The following is a 20,137-nucleotide window of genomic DNA, read 5'->3' on the forward strand; positions in this document are numbered from 1 at the left end:
CACAGTGTAGAGTGGTTACAGTTTATATGTCGTAAAGTTGAATTTATTTATGCAGATTAGTAGTGCAGATAGTAATAATAATGATGATCATTTTAATATAAAAACGTTAATCATCAAATTTCGTTAGAAATTTCATCCTTAACTCAAACCATGAAAAAAGTGCGACTTATAGTCCGAAAAATACAGTATTTCAAATCAATTCAATACGGTTAAAAAATAAAAATAAAGGTTAAATCTTGGCTGTGATACTAAAAGTCTTTGTTAAACCACTTCTTGTGCAAAGTTCATATGAAACACAAACATTTTAATCATCAAAACAGTGAAAATGTCAAATGTGTTGCATAAACGATTTTCCTTCCTCTAAACAAGCAACCAAACTATAACGCTGCAACAAAATAACTTGGACTAATGCATTATTAATGAAACAACTATAGGCTTCAGTATTATCTGAGCTTTTTTGATGAGAGCACCGTCTCCACTGTGTAGGAGCACTGAGTGTTCATCTAAAGTCTCATCTGTCACCAGGCCTGTCATCACATCACATTTTTAAGCACAATATAGCTGCTAGATATTCTGTGATACTGACAGAATAACAATAATGCGAGATAATACCAGTGAACCATTTTTAAACAGACAGTATCATCAAGAGCCATGAGCTGACACAAATAATAATAGAATGAACCAATATTTATCCATAGAGGTCACACTCAACCTTTTACAGATCAAATCTTATCATATCACAACAAAAATAACCCAGTTTACTAAGAAACTGTACACACGATAAACACTGAGCTCCAAAATATATAGTTTCAGCTTTTATATATTGCACGTTAAGCCGATATAATAATTATCGTGACCTAAGTGACACCCAACTCAAGACATTTATGGAGTTAATATGAGATTCAGGAGCAGGAAACCACACCTCAGCCTCCCCCGCTCCTGCTCCTCTTCACAGAATCACAGCTCAGCTCCGATTACCCAGAAGCCCTATTTATACAAGTATGTCCCATCAACAGTCTTCCACGTTCTCTAACCCTCCCTCCTCGTGTCTCTTGTTCATCTTTCAGCCTGAAGACCTCATCATCTACTCCACAAAATGTAGATAGACCATTAATGCATGTGTGAATGAAATAAAACACAACTCCTCCAGGTAAGTTTTTGAGGAGATAACAACACTATAACACAACTTTAATCTCAAAAGAGTCATTCTTTTTGTAATATAGGATCTTTAAAGTGTATTCAGACAGAGACTTAAACACTGATAGAGGAGTGCACATACTGAAACTTGTGATTACAGAGTTTTGTTTTGTTTTGTTTTTTTATGTTCTTGGAGACAAAGCTAAAATAATAAAAGGCAGTTAGCGTAGTCCTGATCAGGTTTCTACACAGGTGCTTGTTATGACAACTAAACCAAAATTTGGCTTTAGCTCGCTTCTTGGAATACCTCCCATGTCACTGGAAGGAGCAGTGGTGGAAGGTAACGAAGTACAAAAGTACAATAAGTGAGTGCAATTTATAGGTGTCTGTACTTTACTTAAGTGCATTTTACAGTGGATACTTTTACTTTTACTTCACTATGTTGGGAGCAGATATCTGTACTTTATTTTAGATCTGGACTGAAAAGTAAAAAGTACTTTTCTTTATGGTGCAGGGGTTTATTTTAGCACATTTCATTTGAGTTCCAACTTTGAAAAAAACCCCACAAAAACACAAAGAAAAACACAAAGAAAATGTAAGAAATCAATTGACTTAATATCAGCTAAAGTCTTTATCAAAATCACTACTTTTCATGCTTTAATTGTTCAAAAAAATCTCTACAAAATACATTTTTGTTTTACTCTTAAAGTGCATTTTTAAACAGGTATGTCAGTAATTTTACTCAAATAGATTTTTTTATGTGATACCTTTACTTTAGTAATATTTTGCCCCTGTATCTGTACTTTTACTTTAAAGGTGCACTGTGTAACTTTCAGGGAGGAGGGTCTGCCACCTGCTTGTCCCTGTGATGATGTTATTGCTTTGTTTGGAATAGGGATGGGCATGATTAGTAGACTAATTGATAACTGATCATTAAGAATGTCGTCAATTACATTCATTTCTGTGCGAAGATACGAAGCTGCGTCTGACAGCATAAACACTGGAGTTGCAGCCTCACAGTCCCACATTTTGGCTCTGGCACCTCCTTAGAGATCACAGTACCACTCAGTGAGTGCGTTTACATGCACATCAGTGTCCCGATAACGTCATGGTGCATGTATACGTAGTTTCCTGGTTACTGCAACATAAAGAACTGTGCTAAACCTGCACACGTCTGATCTCTGAAAACATGAACCATCTCCAACGCGACACACACACAGAACACACTCACCACCATCATCATCATCAACATCCCTCTGTCACAGAGAGAACACTCATATTCCACTGAGTCGTGTCCTTTAGTCCGACAGAAGCTGAACCACATCAGCGCACAAGAGCTGTTTTTTTTTTTTTCTCTGCTTAGTTTATGCAAATTAGCCATGCGATCTATCTAAATCTATCTCCATTTGATCTGATTAATGTTAATGTTTAGACTTAATATAAGTCAAACTAATTGTGCTGCGCTTAAACACTCAGTGCCCCCTTTTTGGACCCTCACCTACAGTTTAAGAACCTCTTCTTTAATCCCGCTTCCACTGGCACTTTACAACAACTTCAAAGTGAATCAAGTGGGTTTTTTCAAGTTCATAACATTTACAGTTACCTTATTTTACTGATTTTGCAGTGATACTTAGCCACCTCTGCACATTTACGGGCCTTAGTGAAATATGATCCAAATGTGCTAGAGTCCGAGATGAGACCAAGACTGTAAAAAAGCCCTGTCTCATGTACTACGACACAACATTTAAAGCCATACTCTGGAATATTTCATGTAAAGCAATATTATCTCCAAAGCGTCAAAGTTTGGATATATTGAAACATGAGACTTGTGCAAAGCTGCATTAAACATTATAATGTCAAACGGTCTCTATAGTGGTTATGGTTTATCTGTTGTAAAGTTGAGTTTATTTATGCAGATTAGTAATAATAATGATGATCATTTTAATATAAAAACGTTAATGATTAATTGAAAATCGATCGTTAATTCTCCCAAAGATCGATTAATAAAATTATATCGAATGCCCATCTGGAATATTCTACAGTATGGCATTAAATGTATTCATGTTGTGTTCAGTCAATTGAAGTTGTTTTTATAGCTCAAAAATACCTTGAAATACATGCATTCTTACTGTGAGTGCATGAGGTCACCACTCCATAGATCTGACCTGTCTAATACCATATTGTGGCACACTCCAGGCAAAGCAATAACATCTCCATGGAGACAAGTAGTGAGCGGAAAAAAGTTACGCAGTGCACCTTTACGTAACAAAATGGAGTATATTATTCAACACTGTGGCCGCGTCTCATTTCTCTTTCCTCGCTTCCTTCTCCTTGATTCCTCTCCTCGACCCTTCATTTTTCAGCTGTCAATCAAATGTGTCATATAAAGTGAAGAAAACCACAAAAGGAAGGAGTAAACCTGAGGGAGGCTTCATTAGGCAGAAATCAGATAAAAGAATAAAACTTTATTGGTTTCAGTGAGGAGTTTAGATCCTCTCTCCTCCCTGTGTGTCCTTCCTGCATAAATCGAGGAGAGGAATCAAAGAGAAGGAAGCGAGACATGGCCTGAAAGGAGATGATAAAGATGGCGTACCCTCCGTTGAGCGTTGGGGTGAGTCCAAACAGCGTGCAGAGCCCCACGGACATGAGCAGAGAGCTGAGCACCGTCACCACAGCAGCCAGGGCCAGACCCCACTTAGACTTCACCATGTCAATCTTACCTGCAGGAAAACACATGAGACAAAACAAATGTCAAAGCTTTTACCCTCATCTCATGGTATAATATTTAGAACAATATTTAGGAAAGTTAAACAGAATTGCAACTACGCTACTTTTAAAGGGCCCATATTACACTATTTTCTGATCTACCGTATTTTTCGGATTATAAGTCACTTTTTTCAAGGTTTGGGTGTTTCCTGCAACTTATACGTTAAAATTTTCAGACTGACAGCTGGGAGAGGGCGCTCTAGGCTTGTGTGTCAGTATCTAGTACTACTATTACTCCTGTACCATTGTCACTTCGCTCTACTGCGCCTGTCTCCTGTAGAAAGAGCCACTGTAAACAGTGAAACATGCAGCCAAAAACGGTAATCGAGCAGCAGAAAGAAAGTTTGGAGTGAGCGAGAAACTTGTGATTGGCTGGTGGAAAGTGGATGGAGACCACAGCATCACGGTAACCGGGTGGGTGCAAGTTTCCTGGAAGTCACCAGATGAATCGACAAAGCCTGAATTTCAATGACAATTGAAACCATCCTGTCGGGATTCAGAAAGGCCGGAATAATTCTAACTGGAACTGATGCTGAGTCTGACGACAGCTACACAGAAGAGGAAGCGGTGCTCTGTTTACATCATGGATCTATGGTTTATCTCCGGAGGTCGTGCAGAAGTGACACCGAGGAAAAAGAATTCAATAGATTTAGTGATTTGGAGTGAGACCGTGAGTTCGGTAAACTTATGTTATATTGTTTATGCTATAATTATCTGAATAACTGTTAATATGTTATGTTGACATATTAACGCCTATTCAGTCTGTTGTTCTCTATTCTGTTGTTGTTACTAGAAGTTGCCTTTCACGATGAAATGTCGGTTCCTGGTCTCTGATTTTACAAAATACATTTCCCCAAAAAGTGCGACTTACAGTCCAGTGCGACTTATATATGTTTTTTCTTCTTCATTGCGCATTTTTGGCTGGTCCGACTTATACTCTGGAGCCACTTAGTCGAGAAAATACGGTATGTTATAATGCAATTTCCTCATCACAAGCAGACCTGGAGTTGTGTTTTGTTTCATTCACACATGTTTAACACACTAACCCTGCATATTTAGACAGAAAACACTCTATTCTACCTTGTGATATCATGTGGTAAGGAAGTGCTCCACTGTGTATTTAAACTCTGCACACCTTTACTACTCAACTCAACTCAATTTCTAGAGCACTTTAAAAACAACACAGTCGCCGAAAGCGCTGTACATAAATTAGATAGGATACAACAAACAGCGACAAATACAGTGACAGGTAAATATTGATCCTCAAAAGTTAAAAGCCAAGGAGAAAAAGTGAGTCTTTAAGAGGGACTTCAAAACAGGCAGTGAATTGATCAGCCTGATGTGCAGAGGGAGCAGATTCCACAGCCTCAGAACAGCCACTGCAAAAGCACGATCTCCTCTGTTTTCTCCTGAACCTTGGGACATGGAAAAGAGCCTAATCTGCTAGAATCATTTGGATACTTTCAGCCCTGGAATGGTCAGTCTCTACTGAACTAAAAGTAAAAGGAGCAGTTCATTTGAAAACTATAACAACGTGACATCACAAGGTGGAACTGAGCATTTAGAGTTTAGGAATGTAGAGAAAATAATAATACAGGGTAACCCAAACATATGTGAATGAAACAAAACACAACTCCAGGTCTGTTTTTGAGGAGGTAGCAACATTCTAACATGGCTTAGAGCTCACAAGTCAAGTTTTGCGTAATACAAGACCTTTAAATGTCAAGTCATATTAGATAATCATAAGAATTAAAGAGGGGGTGTCCAATAGCTACTGCCTTCTCTGTGCTTTATTGATACTTTGCAGCTTATGTCAACATTTTCTAGGGATGTGGTGCTTTATATGAGGTTTATTTTAATACACTCTGACCAGAAAGGACTGATTTAGCTGAACTACAATAGTTCAATTACATTTTTTTTACTTGTTTTCTATTTTATTTTGACTTGTACATTTACATTTATATAATTATGCCTTATTTAACACCTATCTCTTGCTATTTTGCTGTACATATTTTTTACTCTGTTATTATAATATATTGTGATGTGTGATCTATCAAATAATTTCCTTTTTGGATCACTAAAGTTTGTCTAAGTCTAAGTCTAACAGATGAACTGATTTGTCCTCTAAAATAAGTATTTCACGCATAAAATTAGTCAAAAGCTAGATAACATTAGCCAACAGTTTTTCAGTTAGGAGTTGAAAATCAAACTCCTAAACAGGATCATGAAAGCTCGCACTGATCACAGGCTCCTGAAAATGTGCTGTTTAAAACCATTTTGTAGCTCTTCTTGAATCTTAAAACTTTTTTGACAGCAATACATGCATCACAAATTTTGGACTTCCGGTTAGAGCCCGGCCGATATCTCGGTTGGCCGATATTAGCAACTGGAACCATATCGGCTATCGGCCGATATGCTTGCTGATAGGGGCCGATATTTCACGTGGGCATGTTATACCTCGTTATAAATCTTAGAGTCTGTACATTATGTTCATTTAATCCAATTTACAGATAGATAAATGTCCAAATATGTGGCTCTGCATCAGTATTTATCTGGAGTCATTTGTCTGTGTCTGTGTCCGTACTGTCCCTGAACACACCCCCAGAGTCGCGTGTGTTTGTTTACACCCGCAGCCGTGCTCAACACTGAGATTATTTTCTTTTTACGGACAATCGGTTTGTGTCTGGATTAAAAGGACATTTATTAGTACAAACTTGTGATGTGAGGAGGAGCCTGTGTGAGCGGTGAGTGTTTCAAAATGTGTCGACTTTGAAGCTAGTTTTGGTTTGTTCTGATATGTTAGCAATTAGCTGCTGTAGCTTCCGCACATAAACAGTCTGTTTTCTATTGGTCTATTGTAAAGTGATTATATTGGCCGTATATTTGATACTGGACCTGCATTGATGTGTAAATGAGCTGTGAATAGACGTGTGAATGACGATACTTGCATATATAATTAATTACCGCGGCGCGCAGCATTTACGGCTAAAGGCTAATAGCGATTGTTTATTTACTAGCTTGTAGTGATGGGTCGGTCGCGTACGAAGCGGCTCTTAGAGTCGGCTCTTTGAAGCGAACGACGGGAGCCTGATCCTTATTGGGATTGGGAGTCGTGTTTTCTCTTTCGCTCACTTTTTTTCTCTTCACGCCGCGTGCAGACTCTTGGTAGTTTGACAGCGGCAGCGACTAAAAACAAAACTTTCAAAAATATATGCATATATATATTCAGCATAAATAAATACACCAGGACTAATCTTGGGGTCGAGAGAGGGAGAGAGATAGAGACCGAGTCCCGACACAGTCCTGGTTCAGTTCTGGTTTAGTCCTGCTTTAGACCTGCCTTAGACCTGCTTTAGTCCTATGACAAATCATGTAAAGAGGCAGAATAACAATAAATGTTGCTTAAATAAACCCAGTTTAAAATCCACCAGAGCCAAACCTAAGGTTTTTTTTTAATAATTCAAGATTTACAGTGAATTTTTACATCACTAAATATATCGGTGATTATATCGGCTATCGGCAGCTCCAACTACCATTATATCGGTTTCATATCGGCCACAACAAAATCCATATCGGTCGGGTTCTACTTCCGGTCATTGCGCAATGCATACTGAGAAAGATTTTCCGAAAAAGTGAGCACCAATCCGCCATGTTTGTTTTCCCAGTGGGATGTGTCTATTGACAAAGCCGATCTTTTTAAGTCTTTTGAACCATATCACTTTTGTTTCTGATGGGCTTTGGAAGTTTGAGAACTCCATAAATGCAAAAGGGAATCAGATGTGTGTGACTGCAAACCTCTGTTCAAACTGTTTCCCTTCCCAACGGAATTGAAAAATAGTGAAAGGTGAAGGCGATGGGCAGGATTGATCCACAGGAAGGACCAAAAAGGTAAAAATCATCCCAAGTTTGCAGCAACCATTTTGTATGTGGAGCACCATCAAAGTGAGATCCTGTTTGTTAAGCGAGAGGTACAGAAGACAAACAGACTGAGCTGCACTTTCTTGTTCTTGTGGTTTTACAGCAGCATCACGTCTTGGTCTCTTTGCAGTGGAAGGTGTTTCTTGGTGAACAGCTGGTGCCTTTCGCTTTGGTGTTGACTTTTTAATTTCATAACCAAGGTTGAACGTTTCACATACAAAATGTTCGCTGCAAACTCGGGATGATTTTCTTAGGCAGTCAAAGGTTACCTTCGCCTTTCACTATTTTTCAATTCCATTGGGAAGGCAAACAGTTTGAACGAAGGTTTGCAGTCACACACATCTGGTTCCCTTTTGCATTTATGGAGTTCGCAAATGTCCGAAGCCCATTTCTCAAGCCGTTTTCCGCTGTTAGGATCCAACAACCACACAATTACAATGTCCGAATCCCAAAACTAAAATATGACAATATCAGAACCAGAAACAAAAGTGATATGGTTCAAAAGACTTGAAAAGACTGGCTTTGTCAATAGCATCCCACTGGGAAAACAAACATGGAGGTTTGATGCTCACTTTTTCAGAAAGTACTTCCCAGTATGAATTGTGCAATGACCGGAAGTCCGAAATTCATGATGCATGTATTGCTAATGTCTGCACTGTATCTCCATAGTAATTGCTGAACAGTCCGCCAATAAACATACATGTAGAACACCCCCAGTGTGATATCACTGTAAAGCATCAACTGAACTCCAGAGAGAAGCGTGGCGAGAGGTGGACTCACGTGTGGAGAAGTAGATGTATGCGAACAGGATGATGTACGTGGTGACCAGTGGTATGAGCTCGGCGACGCCTATCTCCTCTTTGAAGTGCACGTGGACCATGTGATCGTCACGCAGGCTGCAGTTGGCCGACGGGTACAGCTGCTTCAGGCGGGAGCGCAGGCTGTTCATGAAACTGGGGACAAAGGGTTACAGTTGGTCACATTTTTATATGTTGCACTTTTCCATCTTCAATGCACTCACAGCTTTATATCAAGCAACCACTCACTCACTCACATCATAGATTATAGTCTGGACATTACGGTACAAACTACTACTTTTTTCTCACACTTTGAACCCTGCAGCTTAAACAACAATGCGGCAAATATATGGACGGATTATTTGTTTATGAACACAGCAGATGTGCACGCAGCCTGAGTGCAGAAAGCGCTGCCGTCTGAGCAGTTAACATGAAGTTGCAACACAAGCTACTGATGTTGTCAGCACTAAAACAGTTTATCTCCATGCAATAAAATAAGTTATGATGCTATATTAACATTAGTGAGGGAGTGTGAATGTGTTAAATCACAGGTTTGACTGCCCAAAAATGTAAGATTTTTAAAGACCTTTAAAGAGCACTTAAATGAAAACTAAGACCAACACCGCACCCATTATGTGGGCAAAAAACACCAGATCCAGTTCTAATAATGACCAAACACCGACTAAATCTAGAATCTAAGAGCCTCTGTGGATTAAACCGACACTTCCCCATGATCCACCGTCTTCCTCCACTCTACTGACTCTGGTTTCTGGCGCCTGCAGAAGTAAAGTATTGTTTGTGCAAACTTCAAATTAGACGTTCATTCACGTTACAAGATTTCATGTTTGTTTTTTGTTTTTTTTATCTGTTTAACATTGCACTGCAGCCCGGTTGAGTGTCCAAAAAAAAAAAAAAAAAAAAAAAAAAAAAAAAGGCTAATGAAATTTAAGACCTTTGTGAAAAAAATAAGACTTGAGCAACATAATTTAATACTTTTTAAGGCCTTAATTTAGGAACATAAAATTTAAGACCTTTTTAAAACCCTGCGGCTGCCCTGTTAATGTAGGAGAGTGTGGAAATGATGAGAAGAAATGTCTCAAACTTAGCCGGACATCCACTCAAACCTGATCCATACACCTATGCCCACCCCCAGGAGAGCCTGAAATCTGCTGAAATCCTACAAGACACTGACATGATACCAGACAGGACACAGGCTCTTTCTGCAGGAGACATGAGCAGTAGAGCGCGAGATGACGGGGGTGCAAGAGCGAGAGACAGACAGGTGGAAGAGATGATGCAGTGAAGAAGATGCAGTTTGATTGTGTTTTGAACAGTTATTTTGCTCTTCATACACAAACCCTCGTCATGGGAAACACACGAAGAAATGTAGATGCTGCAGCTTTTAAGTTAAACCCGATTGATGTGGCTGCCGAAGAAGGAAATCGAGCTGCTGCACGTGAGCTCGGCATCAGTGAGTCGATAGTGAGACGTTGGCGACGGCAAAAGCTTTCAGAGGCGATAAAAATCAGACGGCCCCAACTTGAAAACGTGAAAACACCTGGGGCTTATAGACACATGCAGCCTATATATGTAAAAAATTTTTTTTCTTTTAAAATTTTGTTGATACGTCTTATATTCAGGTGCGCTCAATAGTCTGGACTCTGGCTCAATTACGATTGAAAATGAAAATACTCTACTTTCGTCATTTTGGTCTTATAATGTTCATATTAACCCGTACTACATGACCCTGGTGTTTTTTATTTTGCTATTTTGTCTGTAAATCAATATATGAACTTTAATAAACAGACTAATCAGGTGCTGTCTTTCTCAGAGGTTGATCCAGCTAGTAACACGTTTGATTGACAGCGTGACAGCAATTGCCAACTGAAAACACTCCATCTTGTTAGGTCATGTGGTAATATAGGAAGTGCTCCACTGTGTTTTTAAATTCCACACACCTTCACTAGAATCATTTGGATAATTTCAGTTCTGGAAATGACAATCTCTACTGATCAAAGGTGGCTGTTCACTTGAAAATTTCCAGGAAATGACATCCATTTGTGCAATATAGGACCTTTAATATTTCTGAGCAGAGATGACTTGGGAGCATTACTAACCTTGCGTCATATCTGGACAGCACGACCGTGATGGTGTAAGTGACCACTCTCCTCTTGTTGTAGTGGCTGACTCCTGTGTACTTTCCTGGGACACCGAACAGCAGGTCTGGAAACGCAAAGAACATATCAAAAGGTAACAAAGTGGGCCTGCCAGATTAAAAACAACCATAAAAACAGATCATTGTTCTTTTAAAGTGGTACAAACTGCCAAATGCATTATTCTATGGTAAAAATAGACAAATTTTGAAGTGGTTCATGTCATTCCCCAGTTTGAGTCAGAGTCGAATTTGCGCCAGTCATGCAAGTCGACAAGTTGACTTTAGTTTCATTATTTTACTCGCCAGAAAGAGTTTTAAAAAATGGTATCTGTCAGGTGAAAGCTTCGTTCGCCATTCAACTTCAACATAGATTCATGACATCACAAGGGGAAATAAAGTATTTGTGTGTCTGAATGAAAGAAAACACTCCTCCAGGTCTGTTTTTGAGCACGTTACAGCATTATAAAATGGTTCAATTTTGCATAATCTAGGATCTTTAATATCTGTTGCTTGTTATGGTGAAATTTCAAATATGAAGAGGTGGGGCCCGTCAGTTTTGAACAAAAAGTTCATGAAGCAGCTTCTGTTATTAATCAATTCTAGATCAATTTTGCCGTTTATGATTAACAAAATACCAAATCCTGATCTACATAGGTTATAGTTTAATACAGGGATGTCCAAACTTTTTTCATCAAGGGCCACATATCTAAATACAGAAGAAGCAGAGGGCTGATCGAGGGCCATAGACTGGTGCTCAATACAGCAAATAATTGAAATATGTGCATGTTTAACACATTAGAATGAGCCATCAGACTTTATATTTTAAGATCCTTAAAATCACACACTAAATATTAAATATTAGCCTTATCAAAGTAGATTTTCAAAGAAGTTGCAGTAAAACGTTCATTTCTAATTGATGCTATGTAATTTGGACCAATTCACCTGCAAGCCTGAGGGCCAAGAAAAATTTGTCTGAGGGCCGCATTTGGCTCACGGGCCACATGCCTGGTTTAATACTTCATATCTGAACAAAAACATAATGTCTCCTTTGAAGGGCCTGTGTTGTTTTATTATACTGTTATTTTTTCTGATCTGTGTTACAATGTCGCTTCCTCATCAGGAAATGAGGAAATGTAGTTGCCAATCTCTAAATGTAACTGTCAGTCTCGAATGAAGCAAAGGTAAAAAAGTGTTTTGAGCTTTGAAGATGTAGAAGATGTAGAAGATGCAGAGAAAAGGTTATTTTATGTGTGAAAGAAACAAAACACAACTCCAGGTCTGGTTTTAACAACATTATAACATTGATTAAAACTCACAAGAGTCAAATTTGCGTAATATAGTGTAGGACCTTTAATATCTGTTGCTTGTTACGGTGAAATTCCAGTATGAAGAGGTGGGGCCGTCAGTTTTGATCAGGAAGTTCATGCAGGCTATCCCCAGGTTTGACTATCCCAAATTAAAGACTTTTATAAGACCTTTTGAAGACCATTTAAATGAAAATTAAGGCCAACATCGTATTCATTATCCAGATCCAATTCTAATAATGACCATTACCCACTAATTTAAAAAACAAAAAATACTTTCATTATAAAATGTCATTCAGAACAAATTTTTAGTAGTATGCGTTGCTTGTAAAGAGCCAAAAATTAATTTTGTTTTTTGTTTTTTTCATCCTTCCATTTAACATCGCACTGCAGCCCAGTTGAGTATACAAAAAAAATAGGCTAATGAAATTTAAGATCTTTGTGGAAAAAATAAGACTTGGACAACATAATTAAAGACTTTTTAAGGACTTAAATTTAGGAACATGATATTTAAGATCTTTTTAAGACTACACTGTCATGGAGCAGTTTTGTTATTAATCAATTTTAGATTAATTTTGCAGTTTATAATGAACAAAATACAAAATCAGGATCTGCATTTAATACTTGATGTCCACATTGTGTTATTTTCTGATCTGTATTACAATGTCGTTTCCTCATCAGGAAATGAGGAAATGTAATGGCCAATCTTTAATGAAGCAAAGCTAAAAAAAGAAGCTGATGACTTGAAAACTATAACTTCATGACATCACAAGATGGAAAAGAGCATTTTGAACTTTAAAGATGTAGACAGACTAATAATAAAGGGTTACTCAAACATGCGTGAATGAAACTAAACACAATTCAGGGTATGTTTTTGATGAATTAACAACATTGTAGCATGGCTTAAAGCTCACAAGAGTCAATTTTAATAATGAACAAAATACAAAATTATGGTCTACATTAGGTTATCGGTTAATACTGGACGTCTGAAAAACATAGTGAGTCTCCTTTAAGGTTTGGTGCAGAGCTAAACGGGGTTAAACGGGGAAAAGGGAAACTGGGGCTAGAGACTCAGACTTCACAAAACACTGGCACAAAAACCTCTTTGACCAAAGCGGACTGTGAACAGGTCTGTGCCCTCTCCAGGAGCACACGGAACAGCCAAACTCTCTTTCATTTGAGCTACGAGGGAGGGAGAGGAAGGGAGGGAGAGGAAGGGACGGGGAGGGAAGGAGAGTGAGGGAAAAAGAGTGAATGAGCGAGAGAGGGAGGGAGGGAGAATGAAGGAGTGAGAGTGAAGGAGATTGAGAGAAGGAGATTGAGGGAAGTAGAGTGGAGGAGTGAGAGTGAAGGAGTGAAAGTGAGGAAGGGAGAGTGAGGGAAGGAGAGTGAGAGGGAGGAGGGAGGGGGAGAGTGAAGGAGGGAGGGAAGGAGAGTGAGAGGGAGGGAGAGTGAGGGAGTGAGAGTGAGGGAGGGAGAGTGAAGGAGGGAAGGAGAGTGGAGGGAGGGAGAGGGAAGGAGTGAGAGGGAGGGAGGGAGTGAATGAGGGAGAGAGAGGGGAGGGAGAGAGAGGGGGAGGGAGGGAATGAGTGAGAGTGAGGAAGTGAGAGTGAAGGAGTGAGAGTGAAGGAGGAAGAGTGAGGGAGGGAGAGTGAAGAAGAGAGCGTGAAGGACAGATAGTGTGTGAGAGAGAGTGAAGGAGGGAGAACGGAAAATGAAGGAGGGAGAAAGGAGAGTGAAGAAGGGAGGGCGAGTGAGGGAGGGAAGTTGCGTGAGGGAGGGAGGATGAGTGAGGGAAGAAGTGAGAGAGGGAGAGACAGACAGAGAGAGAGGGAATGAAAGTCAGAGAGGAAGAGTGAAGGAGGGAGGGAGGGAGAGACAGAGAGGGGGATTGAGAGTGAAGGAGGGAGGGAGAGCGAGAGAGAGACGAGTGAGGGAGAGACAAGAGGGAAGGAAAGTGTCTAAAAAGTTTGGACACACCTTCTCATTAAAGGTTTTTTTTTTTTTTTATGTACTGCTTTTTACATTGCAGACACACTGAAGACATCAAATATATGAACCAAGATGTAAAAAACTATGAAGCAAAAGAAAATATGTGTGTGTTAAATTATATGTTCTATTTTAGATTCAGATTCCTCGCAGTATCTACAGTTTGCTTTGTGGACAGAGCTGTAAATCCTCGGCCTTTTCTCAATGAGCCTCATGATGAAGTCTCCTGAAATGGTTTCCACTTCACCGTTGTGCCGTGCCAGGGTTCATTACTGGAATGCCAAGAGTGCAAAGCGGTGATCACAGCAACGAGGCGCTATTATGAGGAATCTAAAATCTAGAACACTGAAACGTTTTAAATTATTTCACACTTTACTACATGACTGTACGTGTCCACTCATGGTTTTGATGCCTTCAGTGGGAATTCACAAATGAAATAATCATGAAAATAAAGAAAACATTTAAGGGGAGGGAGAGTGAGGGAGTGAGAGTGAAAGTGAGGGAGTGAGAGTGAGGGAGGGGGTAGGGAAGAAGAGTGAGTGAGCGTGAAGGAGGGAGAGCGAGGGAGGAAGAGTGAGGGAGAGTGAAGGAGTGAGACTGAAGGAGTAAGAGTGAAAGAGGGTGTGAAGGAGGGAGGGAGTGTGAAGGAGGGAGGGAGAGTGAAGGAGGAGGAGAGGGAGGGAGAGTGAAGGAGTGAGAGTGAAGGAGGGAGGGAGAGCGAGGGAGGAAGAGTAAGAGAGAGTGAAGGAGTGAGAGTGAAGGAGTGAGAGTGAAGGAGGGAGAGTGAAGGAGGGAGATTGAGGGAGGGAGAGCGAGGGAGGAAGAGTGAGGGAGAGTGAAGGAGTGAGACTGAAGGAGTAAGAGTGAAAGAGGGATTGAAAGGGAGGGAGTGTGAAGGAGGGAGGGAGTGTGAAGGAGGGAGGGAGAGTGAAGGAGTGAGAGTGAAGGAGGGAGGGAGAGCGAGGGAGGAAGAGTAAGAGAGAGTGAAGGAGTGAGAGTGAAGGAGTGAGAGTGAAGGAGGGAGATTGAGGGAGGGAGGGAGAGCGAGGGAGGAAGAGTGAGGGAGAGTGAAGGAGTGAGACTGAAGGAGTAAGAGTGAAAGAGGGATTGTGAAGGAGGGAGGGAGTGTGAAGGAGGGAGGGAGAGTGAAGGAGTGAGAGTGAAGGAGTGAGAGTGAAGGAGGGAGAGCGAGGGAGGAAGAGTAAGGGAGAGTGAAGGAGTGAGAGTGAAGGAGGGAGATTGAGGGAGGGAGGGAGAGTGAGGAGGGAGAATGAGGGAGCGAGAGTGAAGGAGGGAGGGTGAAGGCAGGCGAGTGAGGGAGAGAGCGTGAAGGAGGGATAGTGTGAGAGAGTGAAGGAGGGAGATAGAGAGAGTGAAGGAGGGATAGAGTGAGAGAGTAAAGGAGGGAGAAAGGAGAGTGGAGGGAGAGTGAAGGAGAGACAGACGAAGAGAGAGGGAAGGAGAGTGAGGGACGGAGAAACAGAGAGGAAGAGTGAAGGAGGGAGGGAGACAAGAGGGAAAAAAACATTTAAGGAGCACCGTGTAACTTTTCTGCCACCTGCTTTGCCTAGAATGATCCACAGTGTAGAATTGTATTTATCTCCACAGAGACAAGCGGAAAACAGGAAACTCCGCTCATTTCGACTTAGACAAACTTTACTGATCCACAAGGGAAGTTCTTACAGGAAGTTGTTTATGTTTTTCAAGGTATTTTGAGCAGTAAATCACCTGTAACTGGATAAATACAAGATAAATAAGATTAACAGCATCCTCTGGGAACGTCTGGTTTTTATGAGCTTAATGTCTCTGTACAATCGCTTCGAATAAACACTAAAGATTAAAGACATATAAAGTTAAAGGGTTCCGTCGAACTCTTGTTACAATTTACTTCTTTTGAAAAATGGTGCCTCGGTCATTCTCTCTGTAACTGCTGCTATCTAAAATGTTCGTTTAACCTTCTCTACAGGATCCAGGTGTTTATATTTTGCAATGTTTTCCAAAAATAAAGGTATGAACATTAATAACAAACTTTGGTGCCTTCTTTCCCCAAGGTCATTCCAAACAGTGTTAGTCAGTGGTGTGGGAAGGAAGGAATATTACCTTCAACACCCTCACCTCTCTCAGTGCACTTCTTTATACAGTCTGTGGTCCAAGTGTTTGACTGGTTGTGTAAGCAGTAATGATGACTTGAGCGAGGAGTTCGTTTGTTTGTTTATTAAAGGTCCCAAATTACGTAAAATTGACTGTGGAGTGAAGTTTAAGCCATGTTGTTACCTCATCAAAAACATACCCAGAGTTCTGTTTTGTTTCAATCACATATGTCGGAGTAATCCTTCATTATTAGTGGGCCCGGTCAAGCAGAAGTAAACAGCAAGGCCAGAAATTCAAGTTAATGCATCTGATATAAAAATGTATTGAACAGATACATATGTACTCTAGTTTATGAAACTGTTGACCTTTTTTCTGTACCATTTTTGGTTCTAAAGTTCCATATGTTTTAAACAGACCATGTATGAAACATGGAACAAAAATTATTTCCCAAATTTCAAAGACCTGCAAATCATGTAAATAAAAGGATGTATTTCATCATATCTTGTGTTATTCCATCTTTGAACTGTTGATGAAGGAACATGATTTAAAAAAAAAAAAAAAAAAAGTATTTAAAATGATAAAAAATAGCTTGGAAGGACTGACATATTTTACAGAAATAGTTTCCTTTCATTTTGAAGTAATAATAAAGTATTCGGAAGAAAAAAGCGACAAAATGATGTAAAATCCTGCACCTTCTACTTGTTTGCACAATTTTCCCTCCTGTTACTTTTCCCTCCGTTACCATGACCTTTCTTAATAAAAAATCTCATGAGTCAAAAAGTCAGAGGTTTTTCAACCTAATCTTGTACCATATGGTAGAGAAAACTATATGAAGCAAATATTCAAACCAGTTTGTTAAGGATATGGAAGTGAGAACCAAGAGTTATCACTGTTTGGATTTATTGCCCAAAAAGTGCTGCATATTTCATTCCCTCCGTTACCAACATGAGGTTTTAAATTTTTTGTCAACAACTTGAAAGAATATCACAGGTTTAACTTGACCCTGTTGGAGTGTAACTCTTTCCTACATTCTGATACTTTACTTATTTCAATAGTCCCTCTAGTTTCTGAATAAGAGACATTTGAATGTCAAAAATCTGCCCGTTTCCCTCCGTTACCGCTTGACCGGACCGCTAGTGTAAATCTCCCAAACTCAAAATGCTCTGATCCACCTTGTGATGTCATGAACTTTCAAGTTAACAGCTACCTTTTTCCTTTATTCCAGAACAGATAAGAAATTGATGCACCACTCTCCTGCTTGCAAGACCTATACACCACCTGCCTCACCTGCAAAGCCACCACAAAAAGTCACACCGCACACGTTACACACAAGCATTTGTGTGTGTATGGTACTGCTGTTTCCTCTGCCCTGTCTGTCCAGGTGCAGTGAGCGGGACCTGACTGGAGCTGATTGGCCAGCTAGCAGCCGATCAGGTTGGAAAGGACCATTTAAAAAGAGCTGTGTGCTGCTGTTCTCTCTATCTGTAATGCTGCTACTTCTGCGAGCCACGTATTGTTTGGTTGGGAGGTTGGTTAGGTAAGTTGGGGATTCCTTTACACCTTGCACCACGTAGTTTTTCTTTGTTAGACACATTAGTTTACGAGTTGTTGCCACCCTTGTTGTTTTGAAGTATCCAAATTCTCTTTTTTAGATCAGGTAGACTAGGCTTTGTGGTTTCTTTACTTTTGTAGCCTAGTTTTCAGTTAGGCCAGTTCTTTTATTTGGCACAACTGGCACACGCCTCCTCCTACCAACCTTTTGTTTGTTTCTGGCATACATATTAATGAATGTTTTGCCTCAAAATAAAACTCACCAAACCTAGTTTGTCTCACTGATTGTTTTATAACGGTTGTGTGCCTTGTGTGATTTAGCAGACATAACAGCACAATCTGTTCAGCCTCCTACCCTTTGGAAAGAGGTACAGGAGCCTCCGTTCCCACATCACCAGACTCACTAACCGCTTCATTCACCAGGCTGTTAGAATGCTGAACTCTCTTCCCTCTCTAACCACCAGGCAGCCAGTAAACGGGAATCTTCATCTTCCCAAAGAAGAACACTTAAACTTTTCCATTTATTATTATTTATTTGTGTGCTTGGAAGTGACACAATTTTGATTCTTATTTGAATGAAGAATTGACAATAAACTTTGAACTTGAAATTCCAAGGCTGAAATTATCCAAATGATTCTAATCGACTTCCTGTATTACCACATGACATCACAAGGTGGAACAGAGTGTTTTCTGACTGAGAGAAGAACTCAAACCCTGCATATGCTGTGTGTTACAAAGATGCACCATGTGACTTTTTGATTGGGTGGGCATCTGTGACCTGCTTTATTTCTATGGATATGTTATTTCTCTGCCTGGAATGTTCCACAGTGTGACATTAAACAGCTCTACCTTACATTTACTCAATTACAGACGGGTTTATGGCTCAAAAATACCAAGAAAAACAGGAATTCTGACTGCGAGCGGGGTTGCATCTCCATAAATCTGACCTGTAACTCGGTCTGGTTTGGTCTCCGTGATGATAGAAAGGTTTAACATTCCAGGCAAAACCAATAACAACTCCATGTAGAAAAGAATTTGACAGACCCTCCAGCAGAAAAGTTACAAATGCACCTTTCAGATCCACATATCTTGTGCGTACCTCTGAGCGTGGCGGAGGTGTGGAGGCCTTTAGGCTCGTGTTTGTGGATGGTTTTGAGGAGGTCGGAGTCGGTGTCAAACAGGTCCCGTTGGTTCTGCCAGTAGTTCCCGGGAGACACCAGGAGGCAGCCATGTTCCGGAAGGACGGACTGCATCCTGCGTAATCCCGGCAACAGATCGGTCACCTGCAGACACAAGCTCTCCAGACTGCGTGTCCCGGAACTGCCAACGAGAGAAAAACATCATGATATTAGTCTATATTATTACAAGGGCTGAATGTCTTATGTCATTTAGTAGTTGATTAAAGATCTTATATTACACAAAAATGACTCTATAGAGATTTCAGTCATGTTATAAAGCTGTTACTTCATCAAAATCATACCCAGAGTTGTGTTTTGTTTTGTTCACACATGTTTGAGTGTTTCTGAATTATTAGTCTGTCAACATCTTCAAAGCTCAAAATGCTCTGTTCCTCCTTGTGATGTCAGTAGTAGAAGCAGTAGTTTTCAAGTGAACAGCTCCTTGAACCTCTTCCAGGAGAGAATCAAATGAATCAAAAGAATCAAATATTTTAGTGAAGGTGTATGGAGATTATAAACACAGGGGAGTGCTTCCTGTATGATCACATGACATCAGAAGGAAGAGTGTGTTTTTAGTTTGAGAGACGAGCTTGATATGAACTAAATATGCAGGATTTGTGTGTTAAAGATGCTCTGCATAACATTTATAGTGGAGGGTCCAGCACCTGCTTGTTTCCATGGAAATGCTATTGCTTGATCTGGAATAAGGGTCTCCGACCTGTAGCTCGAGAGCTTCCAGTAGCTCTCCACCCCGTTTCAAGTAGCTCGCCAAGCGATTCATGACTTACCGTATTTTCCGGGCTATTACGCGCTCTGGATTATAAGACGCACTGTCGTTAAATGGTCTATTTTCAAACTTTTTTCACAAATAAACCGCACTGGACTTTAAACGAAACACAACAGTGTGATGGGTGAGTGGTTTTGTTTGTTTGTGGCGTTCACGGTGACTCTGGGCTTTGTTCAGTTGTGGCGTGTAGGGAGGGTGCTGTCTGGGACCAACGGGTTGTTGGCGTGTTCACAGTGACTCAGTTGTGTCTAGAAGTGGCATATTGCACTCGCTTTTTCGGTTTGTTCCTCTGTTCCGTTCCTCGTCGGCGTGGAGTGATGTGTGTCTGTGGGTGTTTTTCTCTGTGCGGTCGCTGTCTGCTCTGTGTGTGTTTGTGTGTTCTGTGGGTGGTGCGGTTTTGTAGTTTACTGAAGTCATGCTGGGACACCCGAGTGGATTTGTGTATAGGGCGTCTGGTCATTTTT

General features: G+C 40.3%; 1 protein-coding gene across 1 annotated transcript in view; it reads right to left on the bottom strand.

Moving 5' to 3' along the window:
- The window catches only part of scap (SREBF chaperone), an 80,874-nt gene that overhangs the window by 40,038 nt on the left and 20,699 nt on the right, over positions 1-20,137 (bottom strand). Inside the window, exons 5-8 of the mRNA XM_055164289.1 lie at positions 18,808-19,028; positions 10,736-10,841; positions 8,602-8,774; positions 3,731-3,857 (exon numbers count right to left, since the gene is read on the bottom strand). Coding sequence (XP_055020264.1) covers positions 3,731-3,857; positions 8,602-8,774; positions 10,736-10,841; positions 18,808-19,028 — 627 coding nt within the window. The remainder of the gene's footprint in view (positions 1-3,730; positions 3,858-8,601; positions 8,775-10,735; positions 10,842-18,807; positions 19,029-20,137) is intronic.

This window comes from Boleophthalmus pectinirostris, unplaced genomic scaffold, assembly GCF_026225935.1.
Source record: "Boleophthalmus pectinirostris isolate CB_2022bp ecotype Guang Dong unplaced genomic scaffold, ASM2622593v1 HiC_scaffold_6, whole genome shotgun sequence".
NCBI lineage: Eukaryota > Metazoa > Chordata > Actinopteri > Gobiiformes > Gobiidae > Boleophthalmus > Boleophthalmus pectinirostris.